Source organism: Rhinopithecus bieti, unplaced genomic scaffold (genome assembly GCF_001698545.2).
Source record: "Rhinopithecus bieti isolate Rb0 unplaced genomic scaffold, ASM169854v2 scaffold_34281, whole genome shotgun sequence".
Lineage (NCBI taxonomy): Eukaryota > Metazoa > Chordata > Mammalia > Primates > Cercopithecidae > Rhinopithecus > Rhinopithecus bieti.
This window is the reverse complement of record NW_016814762.1, coordinates 604,314-627,263: the sequence shown is the minus strand read 5'-3', so window position 1 is coordinate 627,263 and position 22,950 is coordinate 604,314. Positions and strand designations below refer to the sequence as shown.

Genomic DNA, 22,950 nt, shown 5'->3' with positions numbered 1-22,950 from the left:
CCCCGGCCTAAGATAGATTTTTAAATTTTATTTTATTATTATTATTATTTTTTGAGACAGAGTCTGGCTCTATTGGCCGGGCTGGAGTGCAGTGGTGCAATCTTGGCTCATTGCAGCCTCCGTCTCCTGGGCTCAAAGAATTCTCCTGCCTTAGCCTCCCTAGTAGCTGGGATTACAGGCAAGTGCCACCATGCCCAGCTAATTTTTGTAGTTTTAGTAGAGATGGGGTTTCACCATGCTGGCAAGGCTAGTCTCGAACTCCTGATCTCAGGTAATCTGCCTGCCTCAGCTCCCAAAGTGCTGGGATTACAGGCATGAGCCACCACACCTGGCCTTTATTTTTATTTTCTAAAATTTATGTATCTTTAAGCACGTATCACCTTTGGGAAATAAAATAGATTTTATTGTAAAGATGAAATAATTATTTATTAAGCACTCACCATAACCAGAATTATAACTTACTGAATGAAGTTTTATTTTGTAATACATTGTTTCAGAGATCAAAGGAAGAAATGTTGGTGCTGGCAAAGAAGCCATTTGAATCGTTGCTTGGCAATAATAGCATGGTGACATGCATCTTTGTGTGTTTTGTTTGTAGCACATCTTCATTACCTCCACTAGACTGGCCTTTACCAGCTCATTTTGGACAATGTGAACTGAAAATAGAAGTGCAGCCTAAAACTCATCATCGAGCCCATTATGAAACTGAAGGTAGCCGAGGGGCAGTAAAAGCATCTACTGGGGGACATCCTGTTGTGAAGGTATGAGACTTTTGGGGCTTGTTTTGCAGATACCATACAACTATTGATGATTAGACAAATCTATTTGGTTAGGTACTAGACAGTACAAAGAGCAAAAACTCAAAACTAGAGAGCCTCTGTTGTTTTGGGGGCTTGTTGATGTGACTACACTTCTGCATTGAGTTATATTTGCTAGGCTAAAAGATGTTCTTTCGTGGACTGACGTTCCTTCTGGGGAGACTCTGGGGAAAGATTACAGTGGCCAAATAGCTGTTTTACTGACAAAAAAATACGGCCATATTATATTTTTGAATAAAATATATGCTCATTTAAAATTTAATACAGGCCGGGTGCAGTGGCTCACGCCTGTATCCCAGCACTTTGGGAGGCTGAGGCAGGTGGATCTCGAGCTCAGGAGTTCGAGACCAGCCGGGCCAACACGGTGAAACCCTGTCTGTACTAAAAATACAAAAATTAGCAGGGCGTGTTGGCAGGTGCCTGTAATCCCAGCTACGCGGCAGGCTGAGGCAGGAGAATTGCTTGAACTTGGGAGGCGGAGGTTACGGTAAGCCGAGATAGTGTCACTGTACTGCAGCCTGGGCAACAGAACTAGACTCCGTCTCTAAATAGATAAATAAATAAAATCTAGTACAGAAAAATAGAAAGAATAAAGCAACAAATTACCCAAAATCTAACCCTCTCAGAAATAAGCAATGTTAACATTTGATTAACATTCCAGATAATTCTCTATGTATATATTTAGTGGAAGACTGAATGGATAGCTAGAAAAATGATTGTATTTTTTTAAGGAAAGAGATTACACCTCTAATCCCAGTACTTTGTGAGGCTGAGGCAAGTGGATCGCTTGAGCCCAGGAATTTGAAGCCAGCCTGGACAATACAGTGAGACCCAGTCTCTACCAAAAAAATACAAAAATTAACTGGGCGTGGTGGTTGTATGCCTATAGTCCCAGCCATTCCGGAGGCTAAGATGGGAAGATCAATTGAGCCTGGGAGATTGAGGCTGTAGTGAGCCATGATCACGCCACTGCACTCCAGCCTGGGCAACAGAACGAGACCCTGTCTCAAAAAAAAGAATTCCTAAAATATCTTTCTAAGGTCACAAAAAGAGATTAAATACATTGTTGAGAGATTGAAGTTATTGTTTCAGATTTAGATGGCATGGATTGACTTCTACTCTGAAAAGTAAGGTAATTGTCTTTCTTAAACTTCCTTCCCCTTTCCTACTTTTTACCTCCTGAATTTTCTTGCTTATGCTATTTTTCCTTTCAAATTTACTTCCTCCCTAACTTCTCCACCAATTATTTAGCCTTAGTTCTATTTCTAGTTAGATTCAATGCTCACTACTACTTCTTTTTTGTTTATTTCATTGTTAAGTTTTTTTGTTTTTATGTGAGGAGGGCTTTGGATTCTATGTTCCATGGGTTCTTTCATGTTTGAAAATGTGTTTTTTGCCTTTATATACTCAAATATAGAAATGACTGTAGATAATAATCTCTTAGAACTGTGTAGACATTTTTCTGTCTTAATGGTATTGAATACTGTAGTGGAAAAACTAATTACACTGAAGTGATTTTCAACAAGTAAAATCTACGAACTATCATCTCTTTTATGAGCTATGCTTTATGATTATTATCTGATCATGTTTTATAGTTCTTTACATATAAAGATTTACATTTTAGATGGGTTTTTTAATGATTTGTATTAAGAAACGCCAGGAAAACAAAACATAAGAATTTTGTCATTTTGTTCATGAGTCGTATTTTGTTGTTAAATGAGCTCATTTCATTTTGATAAAAGAAGCAGATTTGTTGCTTAGTTTTCTGTATCTTTAATTTTCACAGCAATAAACAAATTATTTACAAGTGTATAAATGAACAAGTCTTTTGGGAGGGTACATGATTTGTTTCCACAGTTTTCCTTTAATGAAAAAACTGATGCATGTGCTGTGGTCAAAAGCAATAAACAACGTTACAAAAAGCATTTTAAAAGATTAAAAAAAAAAAAAACAAAAACTGAGCCAGGAACAATGGTGTGTGCTTGTAGTCCCAGCTACTGGGGAGGCTGAGGCTTAAGTATCGCTGGAGGCCAAGAGTTCAGGGCTGTGGTGTATGATGACTGTGGCTGGAAATAGCCGCTGCACTCCAGCCTGGGCAATATGTCTCTAAAAAACAAAAGCAGAACTGGTGCTGTGGCTCATGCCTGTAATCCAGGTAACATAGTGGACTGGGATGCTCAGGAGAGAGGATTGCTTGAAGCCAGGAGTTTGAGACCAGACTGGACAACAAATAAATGAGTAAAATTACCTGGGCATTGTGGCACACACTTGTAGTTCCAGCTACACCAGAGGCTGAGGCAGTAGGATTGCTGGAGCCGGGAATTTGAGGCTGCTGTGAGGTATGATTGTGCCACTACACTTCAGCCTGGGCAACAGAGTGACCCTATTTCTACAAAAAATTGGAAAAATAGCCAAGTGCAATAAGGAGCATGTGCCTGTAGTCCCTGCTCTTTCAGAAGCTGAGGTGGAAGGATCTTTTGAGCCCAGGAATTTGAGGCTGCAGTGTTCTATGATCACAACGCTGCACTCCAGATTGGGTGACAGAGCAAGGTACTTCTCAAAAACAAAGACAAAACAGCTGAGTCTCTCCTTAAGAGGAGACTACAACTCCTGTTATTAGCAGTTTTATTTTCTTCTTGTAAGTGACTTTTGTTTTCTGACTTATTGATTGAAGAATTATTTCTTTATACTTGAAATGGTTGACTTAACCAGAGTATGTCTGAATGTTAATAGTTCTTTATCAGTTTTTCCCAGTGCTTTTGATGCTCCCTTTCAATCTGAGATTCTTTCTTGCTTCATGCCAGAAAAAAATGTAACATTTCCTTTTCCTTTTATTTTGTTGTTTACTTAAGTGACTCTAATTATTATTCAAATGTTGGCTTATCTTAGGTCTTGCTGTGTTGCCCAGGCTGTTCTTGAACTCTTGGCCTCAAACGATCCTCCCACCTTGCCCCCCCACCGTTTTTTTTTTTTTAAGAGATAGGCTCTTGGCTGGAGTTCAGTGTCATGATCTTACTTAACTGCAGCCTCGGACTCCTAGGCTTAGGGCATTCTCCTGCCTCAGCCTCCTGAGTCGCTGGGACTACAGGTGCATGCCACTGCATCTGGCTAACTTTTTAATTTTTTTGTGGAGATAGAGTCTTGATTTTTTGCCCAGGCTGTTCTCAAAACTCCTAGCTTCAAGTGATCCTCCTGCCTTGGCCTCCCAAAGTACAGGGATTATAGGTGTGAGCTGCCAGGCCTGGCTGATTTCTCTCTTTTCTTGTGGTGGAATAGTATTCAATTGTGTATATATGCCACATTTTAGAAATCCATTCATCCATTGACAGACACTTAATTTGGTTCCATATCTTGGCCATTATGAATAATGCTGCAAGAAACAGCATAAATATCTTTTTAACCCACTGATTTCATTTCCTTTGGATATATAATACACCCTGTAGTGGAATTGCTGGATCACATAGTAGTTCTGTTTTTAATTTTTTGTGTAACCTCCATACTGTTTTCTGTAATGGCTGTACTCACTTACATTCCCATAACAGTGTGCCAGTATTCCCTTTTCTCGTTATCCCCACCAGAATTTTCCTTTTTTTGCATTTTGATAACTAGCCATGCTAACCGGAGTGATACTATGTCTCATTGTGGTTTTGATTTGCATTTCCCTGATGATTAGTGATTTTGAGCATTTTTTCATATACCTATTTGCCATTTGTATATCTCCTTTTGAGAAATGTCATTTTAGATCCTTTGCCCACTTTTTAGTTAGATTGTTCGGGGTTCCTTGGCTGTTGAGTTGTTTGAGTACCTTGTGCATTCTTAGTATTAGTCCTTTGTTGGATGAATAGTTTGAAGATATTTTCTCCCATTCTACAGATTATCTCCTCATTCTGTTGATTATTTCCTTTGCTGTACAGAAGCTTTTTAGTTGATAGAAATAGTTTTCTCTGTTTTTGTTGGCTGTGATTTTATAACATTACTCATAAAATCTTTGCTTAGATCAATGTAATGAAGCTTTCCCCCTATGTTTTCTTCTAGTAGTTTTATAGTTTCAGATCTTAAATTTAAGTCTTTAATCCATTTTGAGTTGATTTTTTTGTATGTTATGAAAGATGGGTGTCTAATTTCATTCTTCTGCATGTGGATATCCAGTGTTCCCAGCATATTTATTGAAGAGGGTATCCTTTCCCCAGTGTATGTTCTTCTTAGCAGCTTTGTTGAAAAGGAGTTAGCTGTAAATACAGGAATTTATTTCTGTGCTCTCTATTGTGTCACATGGGTCTGTGTGTCTGTTTTTATATCAATATTGTGCTTTTCTGGTTACTGTCATTTTGTAATATATTTTGAAGTCAAGTAGTATAATGCCTTTAATTTTGTTCTTTTTGTTCAGTTAAGCTTTGGCTCTTTGGGGTCTTTGGTGGTTCAATTTAAATTTTAAGATTATTTTCTCTATTTCTGTGAAGAATGTCATTGGTATTTTGACAGAGATTGCATTGAATCCGTAGATTGTTTTTGGTAGTATTTATTGATACATTCTTACACACAACAACTTTTTTTGTTTGTTTGTTTTTGTTTTTTGAGACAGAGTCTCACTCTGTTACACTAACTGGAGTGCAGTGGTGTGATATTGGCTCACTGTAACCTCTGCCTCCCCGGTTCAGGTGATTCTCCTGCCTTAGCCTCCTGAGTAGCTAGGATTATAGACATACACCACCACTTCTGGCTAATTGTTTGTATTTTGGTAGAGATGGGTTTTTACCATGTTGTCCAGGCTGGTCTCGAACTCCTGACCTCAAGTGATCCACCCACCTCAGCCTCCCAGAGTGCTGGGATTAGAGGCGTGAGCCACTGTGCCTGGCCAACAAAACTTTTTTTTTTTTTTAGAGTAACAAAAAATATTTTACTAAAACATAAGATTTACAGAAGTTTGCAAACAAGCCATACGAAATGGTCACAAGCTTTTTTTGAAGGGGGGATCTACACTTGACAGCAATGTTATTAGTGAGGGCTGTGATGTTTGTTTAATGTTCCCATTTTGGTTCAGACAATCAAGCTCCATGTACCCCCCAGCCATTCTAATAAAGTTAGACTTGGCTGTAGAGAGGCACTATTCTAAAGACCTGGTTAGCTGCTTTTTAACCAATGCAACTTAAATCACCAAAAAGGGGGAAAGGAGCCCATAAAATTAAAATAAAACTACCTCCCTCCTCAAAAAAAATAAATAAAATAAAGAAACACCCACACCCTGCCAGCTAACCTGACAACTACCTTCATTCACCCCCCCCCCCCCTTTCACAGTGCTTTATACTCTAAACCAGGATGGGGGAAATGAATAAAAGTAGGGAGGGCCACTGCTTTTTAAACGTTTCACAGCAATCCAGATGATACTTCTAGCCTCCTGGCTCATGCTTATATGACAGTGAAATCAGGACGACATAGATTTTGCTAATGTGCATTTAATCACCAAGACTGAAATGTCTGGGCTTTTTATTCTGTAATTATTCTAAAGACTGTGTCCATTAAATGCAAACAAAAAGGAGGAAGTTTCGGCAGAACAGGAGAAGTGATGACACTTAGATGATCGGATCATTTAACATGTTATTCATGGCATATAGCCAAGTCCATGCTCTAGCTGTTTCTAATGGCTTGGGCTTCATTGGTCTTCCACTGCTCACTACATCATTTGACTAAGGATCATCTGGATTGGGAGCACTTAACAAGGCCTGGATCGATAGCAGAACTGTTGTGGACTGCAGTGCTGGGGACCAACTTATCTTTCAAAATATCTAACATACTTCTTCCCAAACTTGTCTTAACAATAGGATGATAATTTTTGGTCATGAACGTCTTTAGGGGCTGCCATGGGTATTCTTCAGGAAGGAATAGCTCAAGTTTAAAAGTCCTCCCTCAAAGGGGGAATCTTGAGGCCAGCATTTGGACCACATGAAATAACGGGCGTTGCTCTCATCTGGTTCTGCTTTGATGCCAGGAACAATGGTTCTGCCAGCAAACACTGGCGGATTTCCTGATGATCCTGTGGAGCAGCCCGGCCATCTTGTCAGAACCCGAGTTCGGCCTCTGGTCTCGTCTCCAGCTCCACTTGCCTCACGCCACAAAACTTTTAAAAGACAAGAAGAAACAAGCCAGCAGATACCGAGCACAATCAAGGCACTTTTTTTTGTTTGTTTTTTAGGGTCTCACTGTATTGCCCGGTTTGGTCTTGAACTCCTAGGGTCAAGCATTCCTCTTGCCTCAGTCTTCCAAAGTGCTGGGATTGCAGGTGTGGGCCACTGCACCTGACCTAAACATACCACTTTTATGTGTGAGGCTCAGACCAGTCTGGAATAACTGATGCCTTTCTCTCTCTCTTTCTGAGAATTTAAAATCCTCAGAATAGGCCAGGCGCGGTGGCTCAAGCCTGTAATCCCAGCACTTTGGGAGGCCGAGACGGGCGGATCACGAGGTCAGGAGATCGAGACCATCCTGGCTAACACGGTGAAACCCCGTCTCTACTAAAATACAAAACTAGCCGGGCGAGGTGGCGGGCACCTGTAGTCCCAGCTACTCGGGAGACTGAGGCAGGAGAATGGAGTAAACCCGGGAGGCGGAGCTTGCAGTGAGCTGAGATCTGGCCACTACACTCCAGTCCGGGCGACAGAGCGAGACTCCGCCTCAAAAAAAAAAAAAAAAAATCCTCAGAATAGTGGAGAAATCTACTAACTTCTTAATTGCTAGAGAAGAACCACCTCTGTTAATGGGAAAAAATGTGGTCTCATAAGGTGGGCATATACTGGTATAGTGTTCCACACATTGCACATCTCTGCAAATATGTTGGAGTATATAGAATCAGGTATCAGTTCCACTTTCCCTTTTAAATGACCTGCTATCATGTGTACTGCTTATTTTTCCCTTGATATTAGAAAAATAACTTAGATAGTAAAATGAAGTAGTATCGCAGTCTTCCCCCAATAACTAACAAAATAAACAAAATGTATGTGTGTGTAGGATGTGAGGAAACAGCCAGAAAATCTATTGGTAACACCCAAACAAGCAAAGAAGAACACAAACTTTGATCTATAAACTTCAAAGAGTGGTGATAGAGGATGGAGGGTGGGGTAAGGTGAGGAATGTGTAATAGAAGAGATTCTGGTGTAGTATATAGCAGAGCTGCTAACCCACACATACTTTCATCCATCAGGAAGAGTAGTAAGTCAAGGAAAAACCCTCTAGAATAAAAGAATAAAAGATCCTTTACACTGCTAGTGGGAATGTAAACTAATATAACCATGATGGAAAACAGTCTAAAGGTTGCTCAAAAAATTTAAAAATGGAACTACCGTATGATCCAGCAATTCTACTGTTGGGAATTCATCCACAGAAGAGGAAATCAGTATATTGAAGAGATCACAGTAGCCAAGATATGGAATCAACCTAACTGTCCATCAACTGATGAATGAATAAAGAAAATGTGACAGATATGCACAATACAATACTATTCAGGCATAAAAAAAAGAATGAAATCCTGTCATTTGTGGCAACAGGGATGAACCTGGAGGAAATTATATTAAATGAAGTAAGTCAGACACAGAAAGATAAATACGGCATGTTCTCACTTATATGAAGGGGCTAAAAAATTTCAGCTCACAGAAATAGAATTTTGGTTATTAGAGGCTGAGAAAGGATTGCAGGAGGTAAGGATGGGGAGAAGTTGGTCAATGGATACAAAATTACAGCTAGAGGGGAAGAATAAGTCTTGTGTTATATAGCATTGTGGGGTGAATATAGTTAACAAAAATTTATTGTGGTGGAGCGCAGTGGCTCACACCTGTAATCCCAGCACTTTGGGAGGCTGAGTCAGGTAGATCCCTTGAGGTCAGGAGTTCGAGACCAGCCTGGCCAACATGGTGAAACCCTGTCTCTCTTAAAAATACAAAAATTAGCTGGACGTGGTGGCACATGCCTGTAATCTTAGCTACTCAGTAGGCTGAGGCAGCAGAATCGCATGAACCTGGGAGGCGGAGGTTGCAGTTAGCTGAGATTGCACCACTGCACTCCAGCCTGGGCAACACAGTAAGACTCTGTCTAAAAAAAAATTTATTGTGTATGTTCACAAAACTAGAAAGGATTTTGAATGTTTTTAACACACTTGATAAATGTTTGAAGTGATAGATATCTTAGTCAACCTGATTTGATTATCACATTATATACATGTATCAAAATATCACTATTTACTGTACAAATATGTATAATTATTACATGTCAACTAAAAAGAGGAACAAATAATCAAGTATACAAACCTTAAGTTGTACAACACAATGAATATTTAACGCACAAGTATAAATACTCAAAAAAACACACAAGTTAACATATAGAACATTTTAAGCACTTCATGAGTCTCTCTTGTGTCTCTTCCCAGTTTATACCCCCAACCAAAGATAATCATGCTTCTCAACTCTCATCACCATATATTAGTTTTCTTATTTTTGTATTTTATATAAATGGAGGTCCTGTTTTGTATCTAACATCATGTATTCAACATTATGATTGTGGGATTCATCAAATTTTTGTTGTTTATTTTTTTCATTGCTTCATGTTAGTCTCGTGTATGAATTTGCAAGTGCTTCTTTGTTTTCTTTTCGTAGACATTTGATTTGTGTCGAGTGTTGGACAATTATGAATAAAGTTGCTTTGTGCCTTTTTTAAAAAAACAAAAAACAAACAAACAAAAAAAAACCATGACTTTCGATGGACAAAGCATTCACTTACTTGGGAATATGTCCGGGAGTGTAGTTACTGATATTCCAAAGTGGCTGTACCAATTTATACTCCCAGTTAGCCATGTATAAAGTTCTTGTTCCTCCACATCCTCACCAATAGTAACACTTCTTAGTCTTTTAATTTTAACCATTATTGTAAAGATATAATGGTATCTGGCTGTGGTTTTAATTTGTAATTTCTTGATGACCAATGATTTTGAACATCTTATGTATTTGTTGGACATTTGGATATCTTTCATGAAGTGTTTGTTCACATCTTTTGACCTTTTTGTGATAGTGGCACAATCATGACCCATTGCAACCTCAAACTCATGGGCTCAAGCGGTCTTCCCACCTTGGCCTCCCAAGTAGCTGGAACTACAGGCATGTACCACCACATTTGGCTAATTTTTTAAATCTTTCTTGTAGACAGGGCCTCACTATGTTGCCCAGGCCCAGTGTCTGCCACTTGCTTGTTTTCTTGTCTGAAGCTCTTGGCCTCAAGTGATTGATCTCCTACCTCAGCCTCCCAAAGTGCTGGAATTACAGACATGAGCCACTGTGTCCAGCCAGCTCATCTTCGAATAATACCGGTTTTACTTCTTCCTTCTTAATTTTTATTTTATTTTATTTTTTTGAGATGGAGTCTCGCTCTGTTGCCCAGGCTGGAGTGCAGTGGCGCGATCTCCACTCACTGCAAGCTCCGCATCCTGAGTTCACGCCATTCTCCTGCCTCAGCCTCCGAGTAGCTGGGACTACAGGCACCAGCCACCGCGCCCGGCTAATTTTGTTTTTGTATTTTTTTTTAGTAGAGACGGGGTTTCACCGTGTTAGCGAGCGTGGTCTCGATCTCCTGACCTCGTCATCCGCCCGTCTCGGCCTCCCAAAGTGCTGGGATTATAGACGTGAGCCACTGCGCCTAGCCCCTTCTTAATTTTTATACTTCCCCCCCTTTTTCTTGCTTTATTGTATTGACTAGGACCTCTGATACATTGTTGATTAGAGGTGGTGATGGAGGGCATCCTTGTCTATTTACGAAACTCAGGGCAAAAAAGGATTCATAATTGTGCCATTAAGTAATTTGCTAGGGTTTTGTTTGGTTGGTTGTTTTGGGTTTTTTTTTTGGGGGGGGGATACCTTTTATCAGACTTAAGGATATTTTTTTCTAATTTGTTGGGAGGTTTCTATTTTTGTTTTTTGAATTTATGAATAGGTGTTGAGTGTTGTCAACTGCTTTTCTTGCAGACTTGTTTTCTATTTTAAGGACACAAGAATCGAACCATGCAGCCAGTGTCTGCCACTTGCTTGTTTTCTGTAATGTGGTAACTTAATATTAAAGTAAAATAGAGATAATGTTCTTGTATTATTAAATTGGACTGATACAGTCTCATTTCTTTTTATAGTTTATGGTTAGGAACTGTAGAATTATGTATCACTGTTAAGAATCTCCCTCCAAGTTCCCATTTTTTTGGGTTTTATATATCCACAATATCTTTGTGTTGGTGGCGGGGGACTTCACAGTGCCTTCAGAGTACACAAGTGAGAAACAGATGCAATTGAATCTCAAATGAAACTGAATTGTGTACTTGTTGCTGGGAAACTAATCTTTCATAAATTTTAAAAGTCTTTAATGAATATTTAATCAGATTATTTTACTTTTCAGTTCTTATTCTAAATATGGGAGAATTGTCTGTTTAATTAAAGCCAATAATTTTATTGGAATTACCTGGTGAAAATGCACATTTTCAGTTATTAGAATTGGAAGAGACTTTTTGTAGGTCTTAATTTTCTGAGTTTTGTTTTAGATGATTTAACGTAGATTATCTATATGTTTTAAAATAATGTTTGGTAAAACGAAAATTAGTTTAGGCTGGGTGCAGTGGCTCACGCCTTTAATCCCAGCACTTTGGGAGGCCGAGGCAGGCAGATCACCCGAGGTCAGGAGTTCGAGACCAGCCTGGGCAACACCATGAAACCCCACTCTACTAAAAATACAAAAATTAGCCAGGCGTGGTGGTGCATTCCTGTAATCCCAGCTACTCAGGAGGCTGAGGCGAGAGTATCACTTGAACTCGGGAGGCAGAGGTTGCAGTGAACCGAGATCGCGCCATTGCACTCCAGCCTGGGCAACAAGAGTGAAACACTCCATCTCAAAAAATAAAAAATAAAAATAGTTTGAAAGAATTTGCTTTACTGTGAACATTTGTCTAAAAAGCGCTTGAAGACAAAATGCTACTGAAATTACTAATTTCAATGACATTTTGTAGGTTCGTGCTGCTATTAATTGCAATAGTTTACTTTTTGTAGTGTTTTATAGTTTACAAAATGTTTTCCCGGAGTTTATCTTTTCCTTTTCTTTTTTCTTTTATGAGACAGTGTCTCACTCTGTTGCCCAGGCTGGAGTGCAGTAGTGCAATGTCAGCTCACTGCAGCCTACGCTGCATTTTTGTATTTTTTGTGGAGGTAAGATTTTGCCATGTTGGGTAGGCTGGTCTCAAACTCCTAGGCTCAAGTGATCCACCTGCCTTGGCTTCTCAAAGTGCTAGGATTATAAGCTTGAGCCACCACGCCTGGCCTCAGAGTTTACATATTTAATCTTTACAAAAGTTCTTTGAAAAGGCAAATCAATTACAGTCATATGCCACTTAACACCCGGGATATGTTCTGAGAAATGCATCATTGAGCGATTTCCTCGTTTTATGAACACGAGAGAGTGTACTTATACAAACCTAGATGGTATACCCTAACATATGGTATAACCAGTCACATTGGCACCAGGCTTGCAGTCCCAGCTACTTGGGAGGGTGAGTCAGGAGGATTGCTTGAGCCCATGAGTTAGAGTCTAGCCTGGGCAACATGTTGAGAGCTTCTCTCTTAAACAACAACAACAACAACAAAGATTTACTTAAAATATGGTATAAAATATTAAAAATGGTATACCTGAATAGAGCACTTACCATTAGTGGAGCTTATAGGACTGGAAGTTGCTCTGGGTGAGTGAATGTGAAGGCCTGGGACATTACTGTACACTACTGTAGACTTTCTAAGCACAGTACCCTTAGACTATACTATATTTATAAAAAATTTTTTCTTTAATAATCTAACTTTTTCGCTTTATAAGTTGTGAATTAAAAGAAGTCTTTTGTAGTAACACTTAGATTAAAACACAGACACGTTGTACAGCTGTACAAAGATATTTTATTTCTTTATATCCTTATTCCATGAACTTTTTTCTATGTTCAAATTTTTTATTTTTATTTTGTTTTTTTACTTTTAAAACTTTTTTGTTTAAAATGCTGACACCAACGCACACATTAGCCTAGGCCTTCACAGGGTCAGGAACATCAAGATGTCACTAGGGAACAGAACTTTTTCAATTCTGTTACTACCTATGGGACCACCATTGTATACGGTCTGTCATTTACTGAACCACTGTTATGTAGCTCATGACTGTACATTTTAGGTGATCTGAGGTTATGTATGTTGTAATTGGCAGAGAGATCTTAAGCCCAGGTCTTTTGACTGTCGTTTCTCTTTCTGGTTTACCATATTACTTCTTACACTGTAGTTATCTCATAATTTCTTAGTATGTTTCATTTTCTAAAGCACTTTCACATTATCTCATTTAATTCTCCAAATAAACTATTTTAGAAAGCCTGGTCTTCGACTTAAAGTTAGGTACTCTTTCTCTTACTTTAAAAAAAAAATTTTTTTTTCCTTGAGACGGAGTCTTGTGCTGTTGCCCAGGCTAGAATGCAGTGGCCCATATCTCAGTTCACTGCAACCCCTGCCTCCCGGGTTCAAGTGATTCTCCTGCTTCAACCTCCCAAGTAGCTGGGATTACAGGCACCCACCAACACACCCACCCAGTTAATTTTTGTATTTTTAGTAGAGACGGGATTCCATCATGTTGGCTAGGCTAGTCTCGAACTCCTGACCTCAAGCGATGCACCGCCTCAGCCTCCCCAAATGCTAGGATTACAGGTGTAAGCTACCGTGCCCGGGCCCTGGTAAAAATCTTAATGCTTGTTTACTATTATTATAGTTCAAGCTCTCCTTCCTTGGATTAATCATGGTAGCCTAACCACTGTAACTAATAATCCCCAATTCTCAGTGGTTTAAGACCAAAAAAAAAAAAAAAAAAAGTTTATTTTGCATTTTCTTTCAAATTGTTACTCAGAAATCCAAGATATGTTCATCTTTTGATGCCATCTTTAATGCACAGCTTCTACTGTCCCTGGGAAAGAAGAAGGTGTACGGAAATCATTCAAGATATTTAACTACACTAACCTGGAAATTACTGTCAATTATCACCACTTACAATTTTTTGGCTAGAAGTAGTCACATGGCCCTACTTACATGCAGAAGTACTGGGAAAAGTAGTCCCTGGCTGGGCAGTCTTTCCTCAGCAAAACTCTGTATTCTGTGGTATAATATAGAACTCTATACTTAAATCTTTGGTGGTTAGCTTGTCTTCTATGCCACATGCTCCACACAGGAATAAATCATGGCTAAGTCACTAATATGGGCTCTAGAGCCAGATTGTTTCGGTTGAATCCTGGATTTTACTATATCCTTGGCCAAGTAACTTAACCTTTCTTTCTAGACCTTTTATTTAGTCGTTCATTGCTTAATTTATTCACTTATCTATCCATTTACTCACTCAATATGTATTTTTTGATTGCTCACTACATTATAGACAATATTGTAGGTGCTAGGGATGCAGAGATGAACAAGACAGACAAAACTCCTGTCTTCAAGGGCCTTTCTCACTTTATATACTGAGAGAGACTGAGTAAGTAAATAAACAAACAAAACATTAGAATATAGTAAGTGCTATATTGGAAATCAGTATGTGATGTGGTAGAAGTTAATTGTGAAGAGTTTACCTTGGGATTTTTTTCTTTATAAAATGAGGATAATATATAGTAATATAATCTACCTAAGAGCTGTTGTGAGGAGTAAATGAAACATTGTAAGGAACATGGCATGGTACCTTGCACATTGTAAATGCTCAGTAAAAGTTAGCTAGTATTATTACTTAGGTTTCTTGGAACAGTTTGACCAACACTTCAACACTGATGAAGAGTATATACCAGAATAAGCTATCTACATTGGCATCCTAGAATTAAGCTAGGTTTGTTACTGACATTTTAAGGAGTTGTGAATTAATGGGCTAGTGATATGTGAAAATGGAAAGTAGAAGGGTACTTAAACATCAGTTATGATGATCTTCCTGTTATTCTGCAAAGGACAATTTCAAGAGAGCTAAGAAATTTCTGAAATACATATTTTTTGAAATTATGAAGGAATGCAAGCTGTGGTGCTGTTGGAAAATACCACCTACCTTGTAGCCAGCTGACAAATTAGCTTTTTCTTTTCTTCCAAATAAGTTATCTGATTCCTTAATATGGTCACCAAATAATACATTCAAAGCAGTTTGCTAATGTAGCTGGGGATTCACTGAGGGAAATCAGACATGTTGCCTACTCCCATGAATTTTATTGTCCATTGAGAGTTGCAAATAAGATAGTACCAATAAAGTATGATAAACATTTAATAGAGGAAATTCAGATCTTTGTGAGAGCAAATAGAGACCTGAAATTTGACGGAGTTGAATCAGGTGCTTATTTTTTCTTTCCACAAGAAAGAAAAGGGATTTTATTTTAAATTTTATTATTATTTTTATTTGAGACAGAGTCTCGCTGTGTCACCCAGGCTGGAGTACATGGTACAATCTTGGCTCACTGCAACCTCTGCCTCCCAGATTTAAGCGATTGTCATGCCTCAGCCTCCCAAGTAGTTGGGAATACAAGGCGCATGCCACCATGCCCAGCTAGTTTTTTTGTATTTTTAGTAGAGACAGGGTTTCACCATGTTGGTCCGGCTGGTCTCAGAACTCCTGGCCTCAGGTGATCCGCCCACATTGGGATTACTCCCGTGAGCCACTGCGCCTATCCAGAAAGGGGACTTCTTATTTGAAGATAGTGTCTAGCTAATTAATAAGCAGACATCTAGGGAAAAGGTAGATACTAAGGAGGGAAAAATATTAAGTAGAGGGAAGGGTTTAGAGCTGCACTGTCCAAAAGTAGAATCCAGAAGCCACTAGCTACACATGGCTATTTCAGTTTAAATTAAGTGAAATTAAAAATTCAGTTATTCAGTTGCATTGACAACATTCCAAGGCTTAGTAGCCACATGTGGATACTGACTACATTTTCTTTTCAACAGATGATGCCAGAGCAACTGGATATCTATAGGTAAGAAAATAAGCCTTGACCTAAGCCTTATATCTTATAAAATTAATACAAAATGGTCATGGATGTAAAGAAAAAATTGGATATAGAGTATTTTACCCAAAAGCCTATTGAAATTTTTAAAAAGGAGTATTTTAGTGACTGCAGAAAGTTATCTTGAACAGTGCTGGTTTAGAAGCCTATAAGACAGAGAGACTATAGTATATTAAAGAGTTGTTTATGTATTTTTTTCAGTAGCTTTTGGGGTACAAGTGGTTTTTTGTTAAGTGGATGAATTGTGTAGTGGTGAAATCTGAGATTTCAGTGCGCCTCTTACCCAAGTAGTGTACATTGTACCCCATACGTAGTTTTCTGTCCCTCACCCTCTCCTACCCTTTTCTGAGTCTACAATATCCATTATACCACTCTATGCTTTTGTGTACCCATAGCTTTGCTCCTACCTGTAAGTGAAAACATACTGAATTTCCCATGCTATTTGGTTTTCCATTCCTGAGTTACTTCACTTTGAATAATGGCCTTCAGCACCATCCAAGTTGCTGCAAAAGACATTATCTCATTCTTTTTATGGCTGAGTAGTATTCCATGGTGTAGACATACCACATTTTCTTCATCTACTCAGTGGTTGATGGGCGTTTAGGTTGGTTCCATATCTTTGCAGTTGTTAATTGTGCTGTGAATGTATGTGTGCAGGTGTCTTTTTGATATAATGACTTCTTTTCCTTTGTATAGATACCCAGTACTGGGATTGTCAGATTGAGTGGTAGATCTACTTTTAGTTTTTTGAGAAATCTCCATACTGTTTTCCATAATGGTTGTATTAATTTATAATTTACATTCCACCAGCAGCGTACAAGTGTTCCCTTTTCATCACATCGATGCCAACATCTATTGTTTTCTTGACTTTTTAATAATGGCCATTCTGGCTGGAGGAAGGTGGTATCTCGTTGCGGTTTTAATTTGCGTTTACCTGATTATTAGTGATGTTGAGCATTTCTTTATACGTTTGTGGGCCGTTTGTGTTTCTTCTATTGAGAAGTGTCTGTTCATGTCATTTGCCTACTTTTTGATGGGATTATTTTTTTTTTTTTCCTGCTGATTTGAGTTCCTTGTAGATTCTGGGTATTAGTCCTTTGTTGGATGTATAATTTGCTGATATTTTCTCCCAATCTGTGACTTGTCTGTTGCAATGATTATTTCTTTTGCAATGCAGAAGCTTTTTAGTTTAATTAGGCCCCATTTATTTATTTTTGGTTTTGTTAACATTTGTTTTGGGGTCTTAATCATAAATTCTTTGCCTAGGGTAATGTACAGTTTTCCTAGGTTTTCCTCTAGAATTTTATGATTTCGTGTCTTTTAAGTGTTTAATCCATCTTGAGTTTATTTTTATATGTGGTGAGAGATAGGGATCTGGTTTCATTCTTCTACATGTGGCTGTCCTGTTTTCCCAGCAGCATTTATTGAATAGGGTATAATTTTTTCAATTTATGTTTTTGTATGCTTTGTCAAAGATCAGTTGGTTATAAGTAGTTGGCTTTATTCCTAGGTTCTCTATTCTGTTTTATTAATCTGCATATCTACTTTTATGCCACTACCATGCTGTTTTGGTTACTATAGCCTTGTATAATTTAAAGTCAGGTAATGTGAGGCTTCCAGATTTGTTTTTTTTTTTTTGCTTAGGATTGCTTTGGCTATGCAGACTCTTTTTTGGTTCCATATGAATTTTAGGACTTTTTTTTTCTAATTCTGTGAAAGATGATGTTGGTATTTTGATAGGAGTTACATTGAATCTGTAGATTGCCTCGCGTAGTGTGGTCATTTTCACAATACTGAGTCTTCCAGTCTGTGAGCATGGGATATTTCCGTTTGTTTGTGTCATCTATGATTTTTTTCAGCAGTGTTTGGTAGTTCTCCTTGTAAAGATCTTTCACCTACTTGTGTAAGTACACTCCTAGGTATTTTATTATTTTTGTTGTAGCTGTTGTAAAAGGGATTGAGTTCTTGATTTGATTATTAGCTTGGTTGTTGTTGGTGGGGGTGTGTAGCAGTGCTACCGATTTGTGTACATTGCTTTTGTAACCTGAGGCTACTGATTCATTTATCAAATCTAGGAGTCGGCCTGGCATGATGGCTCATGCCTGTAATCCCAACACTTGGAGGCAAGGTGGGTGGATCACTTGAGGTCAGGAGGAGTTAAGAGACCAGCCTGGCCAACATGGTGAAACCCTGTCTCTACTAAAAATACAAAAATTAGCTGGGCGTGGTGGTGGGTGCCTGTAATCCCAGCTACTTGGGAGGCTGAGGCATGAGAATCACTTGAACCTGGAAGGCAGAGGTTACAGTGAGCTGACATCATGCCTCTGCATTTCAGCCTGGGTGACAGAGTGAGACTTTGTCTCCAGGAAAGAAAAAAAAAAAAAAAAAAAAAAATCTAGGAGTCTTTTGGGTAAGTCTTTAGGGTTTCCTAGGTATATGATCATATCTTTGGCAAATAGAGATAGTTTGACTTCTTATTTTCCAACTTAAATGCCCTTTATTTCTTTCTCTTGCCTGATTGTTCTGGCTAGGTTTTCCTGTATTAATAAATCACAAGAAATATATAGTAGCTGCGTGAAGTGGCTTGCACCTGTAATCCCAGCACCTTGGGGGTGCCGAGGAGGGAGGATCACTTGAGGCCAGGAGTTGGAGACCAGCCTGAGCAATAGTGTGAGAACCTGTCTCTACCAAAAAATAAAAATAAACAATTTAACCAGGCGTGGTGGTACCCACCTGGAGTCTCAGCTATTTGGGAGGATTGCTTGATCCCAGGAGGTTGAGGCTGCAGTGAGTTATGCACTATAGCCTGGGAAACAGAGAAAGACCTTGCTTTAGGGAAAAAAAAAAAAAAAGCTATATAGTTATAAAATTTGATTTTATTTATCTAAAAAAAATGAGCATTGTAGGAATTACTTGAGATATGTTATTGTTTTTCAAAATGTGAAAATCAGTTGGAATTGTCAATTTTAATTAAAATAGGTAATAGTAACTCTGTGTAACATACTGTTTATAGACAAAGATGAGTATTCTTTAAGAGGTTTTACATTGTCTTTTTAGTAATAGTGTTAGAGCAGTTGGACACTCATAAGGCAAAAGAATAAACCTTAACCCAAACCTCACATCTTTCACAAAAATTAATTCAAAATGGGTTGTGAATTTAGTTATAAAACATAGGTCAGGCACGGTGGCTCACACCTGTGACCCTAGCATTCTGGGAGACTGAGGCGAACAGATGACCTGAGGTCAGGAATTCAAGGCCAACCTGACCAACATAATGAAGCCCCATCTGTACTAAAAAATACGAAAATTAGCTGGGCATGGTAGTGCTCACCTCTAGACCCAGCTAGTCTGGAGGCTGAGACGGGAGAATTGCTTGAATCCGGGAGGTGGAGGCTGCAGTAAGTTGCTATCATGCCCCTGCACTCCATCCTGGGCAACAGAGTGAGATTCCATCTCAAAAAATAAAATAACATAAAAAATAAAGCATAAAAGTATAAAACTTTTAGAAGAAACAGGAGATCTTTAAGATCTCAGGCTAAGCAAAGATCTCTAGGACATAATACCAAAAGCACCATACCTAAAAGAAAAAAATTGATAAATTGGATTTCATCTAAATTAAAAACTTTAACTCTGTGAAAGACACTATTAAAAGGATGAAAAGATAAGCTACAGACAGGGAGAAAACATGTGCAAAGCATATATCTGTCAAAGATCTTGTATCTAGAATGTATAAAGAACTCTCGAAACGCAACAATAAAAAACAATTCAGTTAGAAAATATGCCAAAGATATGAACAGACATTTCACCAAAAAAGAGATAAGATGGCAAATAGGCATGTGAAAAGATGTCTCACATCACCAGCCATTAGGGAAATGCAAATTAAAACCACAATGAGTTATCATTACATACCTATTAGAACAGCTAAAATAAAAATAGAATACTAAATGTTGTTAAGGATGCACAGAAACTGTATGCTTCATAAACTGCTAATGAGAGTTAAAATGATACAGCCACTCTGAAATACAGTTTGTTAGGTTCTTTAAAAACTAAGCTTCCCATATGCCCCTGAGCTCAAGTGATCTGCCCATCTTGCCCTCCTAAAGTGCTGGAATTACAGGCGTGAGCCACTGCGCCTAGTCTCAACTTTTTTTTTTTTTAAATTTTTTAGATGGAGTCTCGCTCTGTCACCTAGCCTGGAGTACAGTGACTCCATCTCAGCTCACTGCAACCTCCGCCTCCCGGGTTCAAGAGATTCTCCTGCCTCAGTCTCACGAGTAGCTGGGATTACAGGTGCCCACCACCATGCCCAGCTAATTTTTGCATTTTTAGTAGAAACGGGGTTTCACCTTCTTGGCCAGGCTGGTCTGGAACTCTTGATCTCAGGTGATCCACCCGCCTCGGCCTCCCAAAGTGCTGGGATTACAGGCATGAGCCACCACACCTGGCTGCCTCAACTTGATTTTTAAAAAATTTTTTGTAGAGATGGCAGTCTCATTTTGTTGCCCAGGCTGGTCTACAACTCCTAGCCTCAAGTGATCCTCCCACCTTGGCCTCCCTGCCCGGGGATCACAAGCTTGACCCACTGTGCCTGGCCTAACAACTTTTCTTTCTCTCTCTCTCTCCTTTTTTTTTTTTTTTTTTTTTTTTTTTTCTTTTGTGACGGGGTCTGGCTCTGCAGATTGCAGATCACTCAGGCTGGAGTGCAGTGATACGATCTCAGCTCACTGCAACTTCAGACTCCGGGGCCCAAGCCGTTCTCACATCTCAGTCTTCCTAGTAGTTGGAACTACAGGTGTGTGCCACCATGCCCAGCTATTTTTTTGTTTTTTGTACAGATGGGGTTTCACCATCTTGTCCAGGCAGGCTGGTTTTGAACTCCTGAGCTCAAGCTATTCATCCACTTCAGCCTCCCAAAGTGCTGGGATTACAGGCGTGAGTCTCCATGCCCTGCCACACTTTATTTTTAATAGCCCAAGGTTAGAAACAAACCAAATACATGAGTAAACTCTGGTGTATCCATACAACGTACTGCCACTCCGCAGTATAAAAGAATAAACTATTGATACATGCAGCAACTTGTACAGTTCTCCATGGAATTATGCTGAGTGGAAAAAAGTAAATATACTATATGATTCTATTTATATAATATTTTCAAAATGACAGAACTGTAGAGATGGAGAATAGATTGGTGCCAGGAAACAGGGTCAGGTTGAGGGGTGCAAATATGAAGGGGTGACCCAAGAGAATTTCTTCATATCTTGACTGTGGTAGTAGTTACTTGAATCTATATATGGGATAAAATTGTGTGAAACTATACACACATACAAATGAATGCATGTAGAACAATGGCAACTGAATAAGATCTGTAGTCTAGTTAGCAGTATTATACCAGTGTCAATGTCCTGGTTTTCATATTGTACTAACTACAGTTCAATATTGTGGGTCTGGGTCTATGTACTGTATTATAGTTGGGGGAAGCTAGGTGCAGGATACATGGGGCTGTAGTATCCCTTGTCTGCTTGGGGCCAGAAGTCAGAAGTATCTTAGATTTTGGCTTTTTTCAAATTTTGGAATATTTCCAGAATACATACTGGTTGAGCATCCCTGATTCAAAAATTTGAATTCCAATATGTTCCAGTGAGCATTTACTTTGAATGTCATATCAGTGCTCAGAAAGTTTCAAATTTTGGAACATTTTGGATTTTCAGATTAGGGATATTCAACCTGTAGTACATATACATACTATTTTTGCAACTTCCTATGAGTCTAATTATTTAAGAATAAAAGTTTTAGCCAGGTGTAGCGGTGTGATTCTGTAATCCCAGTTACTTGGGAGACTGAGGCAAGAGGATCAATACTTGAGCCCAGGAATTCAAGACCAGCCTGGGCAACATAGCAAGACCTTGTCTCCCAAAAGAAAAAAAAGTAGCGGGGTTAAAAAGCTTATATATTAAACAGTGATACATTTTATTAAGGTATACATATTTTAATCTTATCCCAAAAGTTACTGAAATTTGAAAATGAAGTTTGTATTATTTTTTCATTTTATGTGTACTTTCGTTTTAAGCAATTTATATTATAGAAATTTAATTTTGTATTCTTAGTGTTTCTACAATGTGTTGTCATGGGTCTAATATATTTAGAGCCCATCCCCCCAACTAATTAGCAGAACTGATAATAGAACTGCTCTTATTGAAGTTGCTGTAGCCTTCAGGCTTTAACCCTCCAGCTTTAGTTAAATTAAGCAGGCACAGACCTTTGCTATGGAAACGATACAGAAGCATAACAAACAACTTGGCTTACTTTCTTCTGCGAAGCAGAGGGTGGACTGAAGAGAATATTGATACTGGTGAAAGTTTTTAGAGACTACTGTTAATAGTAGTAGTAATTTATTTATTGCCTACAACATAAATGCTTCTCTGGAAATCAGATGGGATAATAGTCTGATTAGTTTATTTGATCATCCTTTAAAAATCTCTCAGAGAGAAAGGCATAGCCCTATTTTTCTTTTTCTTTTTTTCTTGGGATGGAGTCTCACTGTGTTGCCCAGGCTAGAGCGCAGTGGCACGATCTTGGCTCACTGCCAGCTCCACCTTCCGGGTTCAGGCCATTCTCCTGCATCAGCCTCCCGAGTAGCTGGGACTACAGGCACCCGCCACCACGCCTGGCTAATTTTTTGTGTTTTTAGTAGAGACGGGGTTTCACCGTGTTAGCCTGGATGGTTTCGATCTCCTGACTTTGTGATCTGCCCGCCTCAGCCTCCCAAAGTGCTGGGGATTACAGGTGCGAGCCACCGTGCCCAGCCGGCATAGCCTTATTTTTCCTACGTTACGGTATTATATATACATCTGCAGCAGATGTTGGTCAAAATATGTGTTATGAAATATATTCCCTTTGAAATCTTATATGTGCGAATACCTTCCTCCAACATCAGTTTATTTTATCAAAGTATAAAAAGCAAGTGGCTTATGACTTTGCCAAGCTGTTATACATGTTAGCCATCTAATATGACTAGGATTCTTTGGTATAGAGTACTTGCCAGTATGTTATTTGATATTTGGATGACTTAGTAGGTAATAGCAAATTTTT

General features: G+C 38.8%; 1 protein-coding gene and 1 pseudogene across 1 annotated transcript in view; one reads left to right on the top strand and one right to left on the bottom strand.

Annotated features, from left to right (window-relative positions):
- NFATC3 (nuclear factor of activated T cells 3) overlaps positions 1 to 22,950 on the top strand; it is a 160,956-nt gene that overhangs the window by 48,389 nt on the left and 89,617 nt on the right. The window contains exon 3 of the mRNA XM_017852188.1: positions 599 to 761. Within this exon, the coding sequence (XP_017707677.1) occupies positions 599 to 761 (163 nt within the window). The remainder of the gene's footprint in view (positions 1 to 598; positions 762 to 22,950) is intronic.
- LOC108515352 (ubiquitin-conjugating enzyme E2 N-like) lies at positions 6,389 to 6,869 on the bottom strand (annotated as a pseudogene).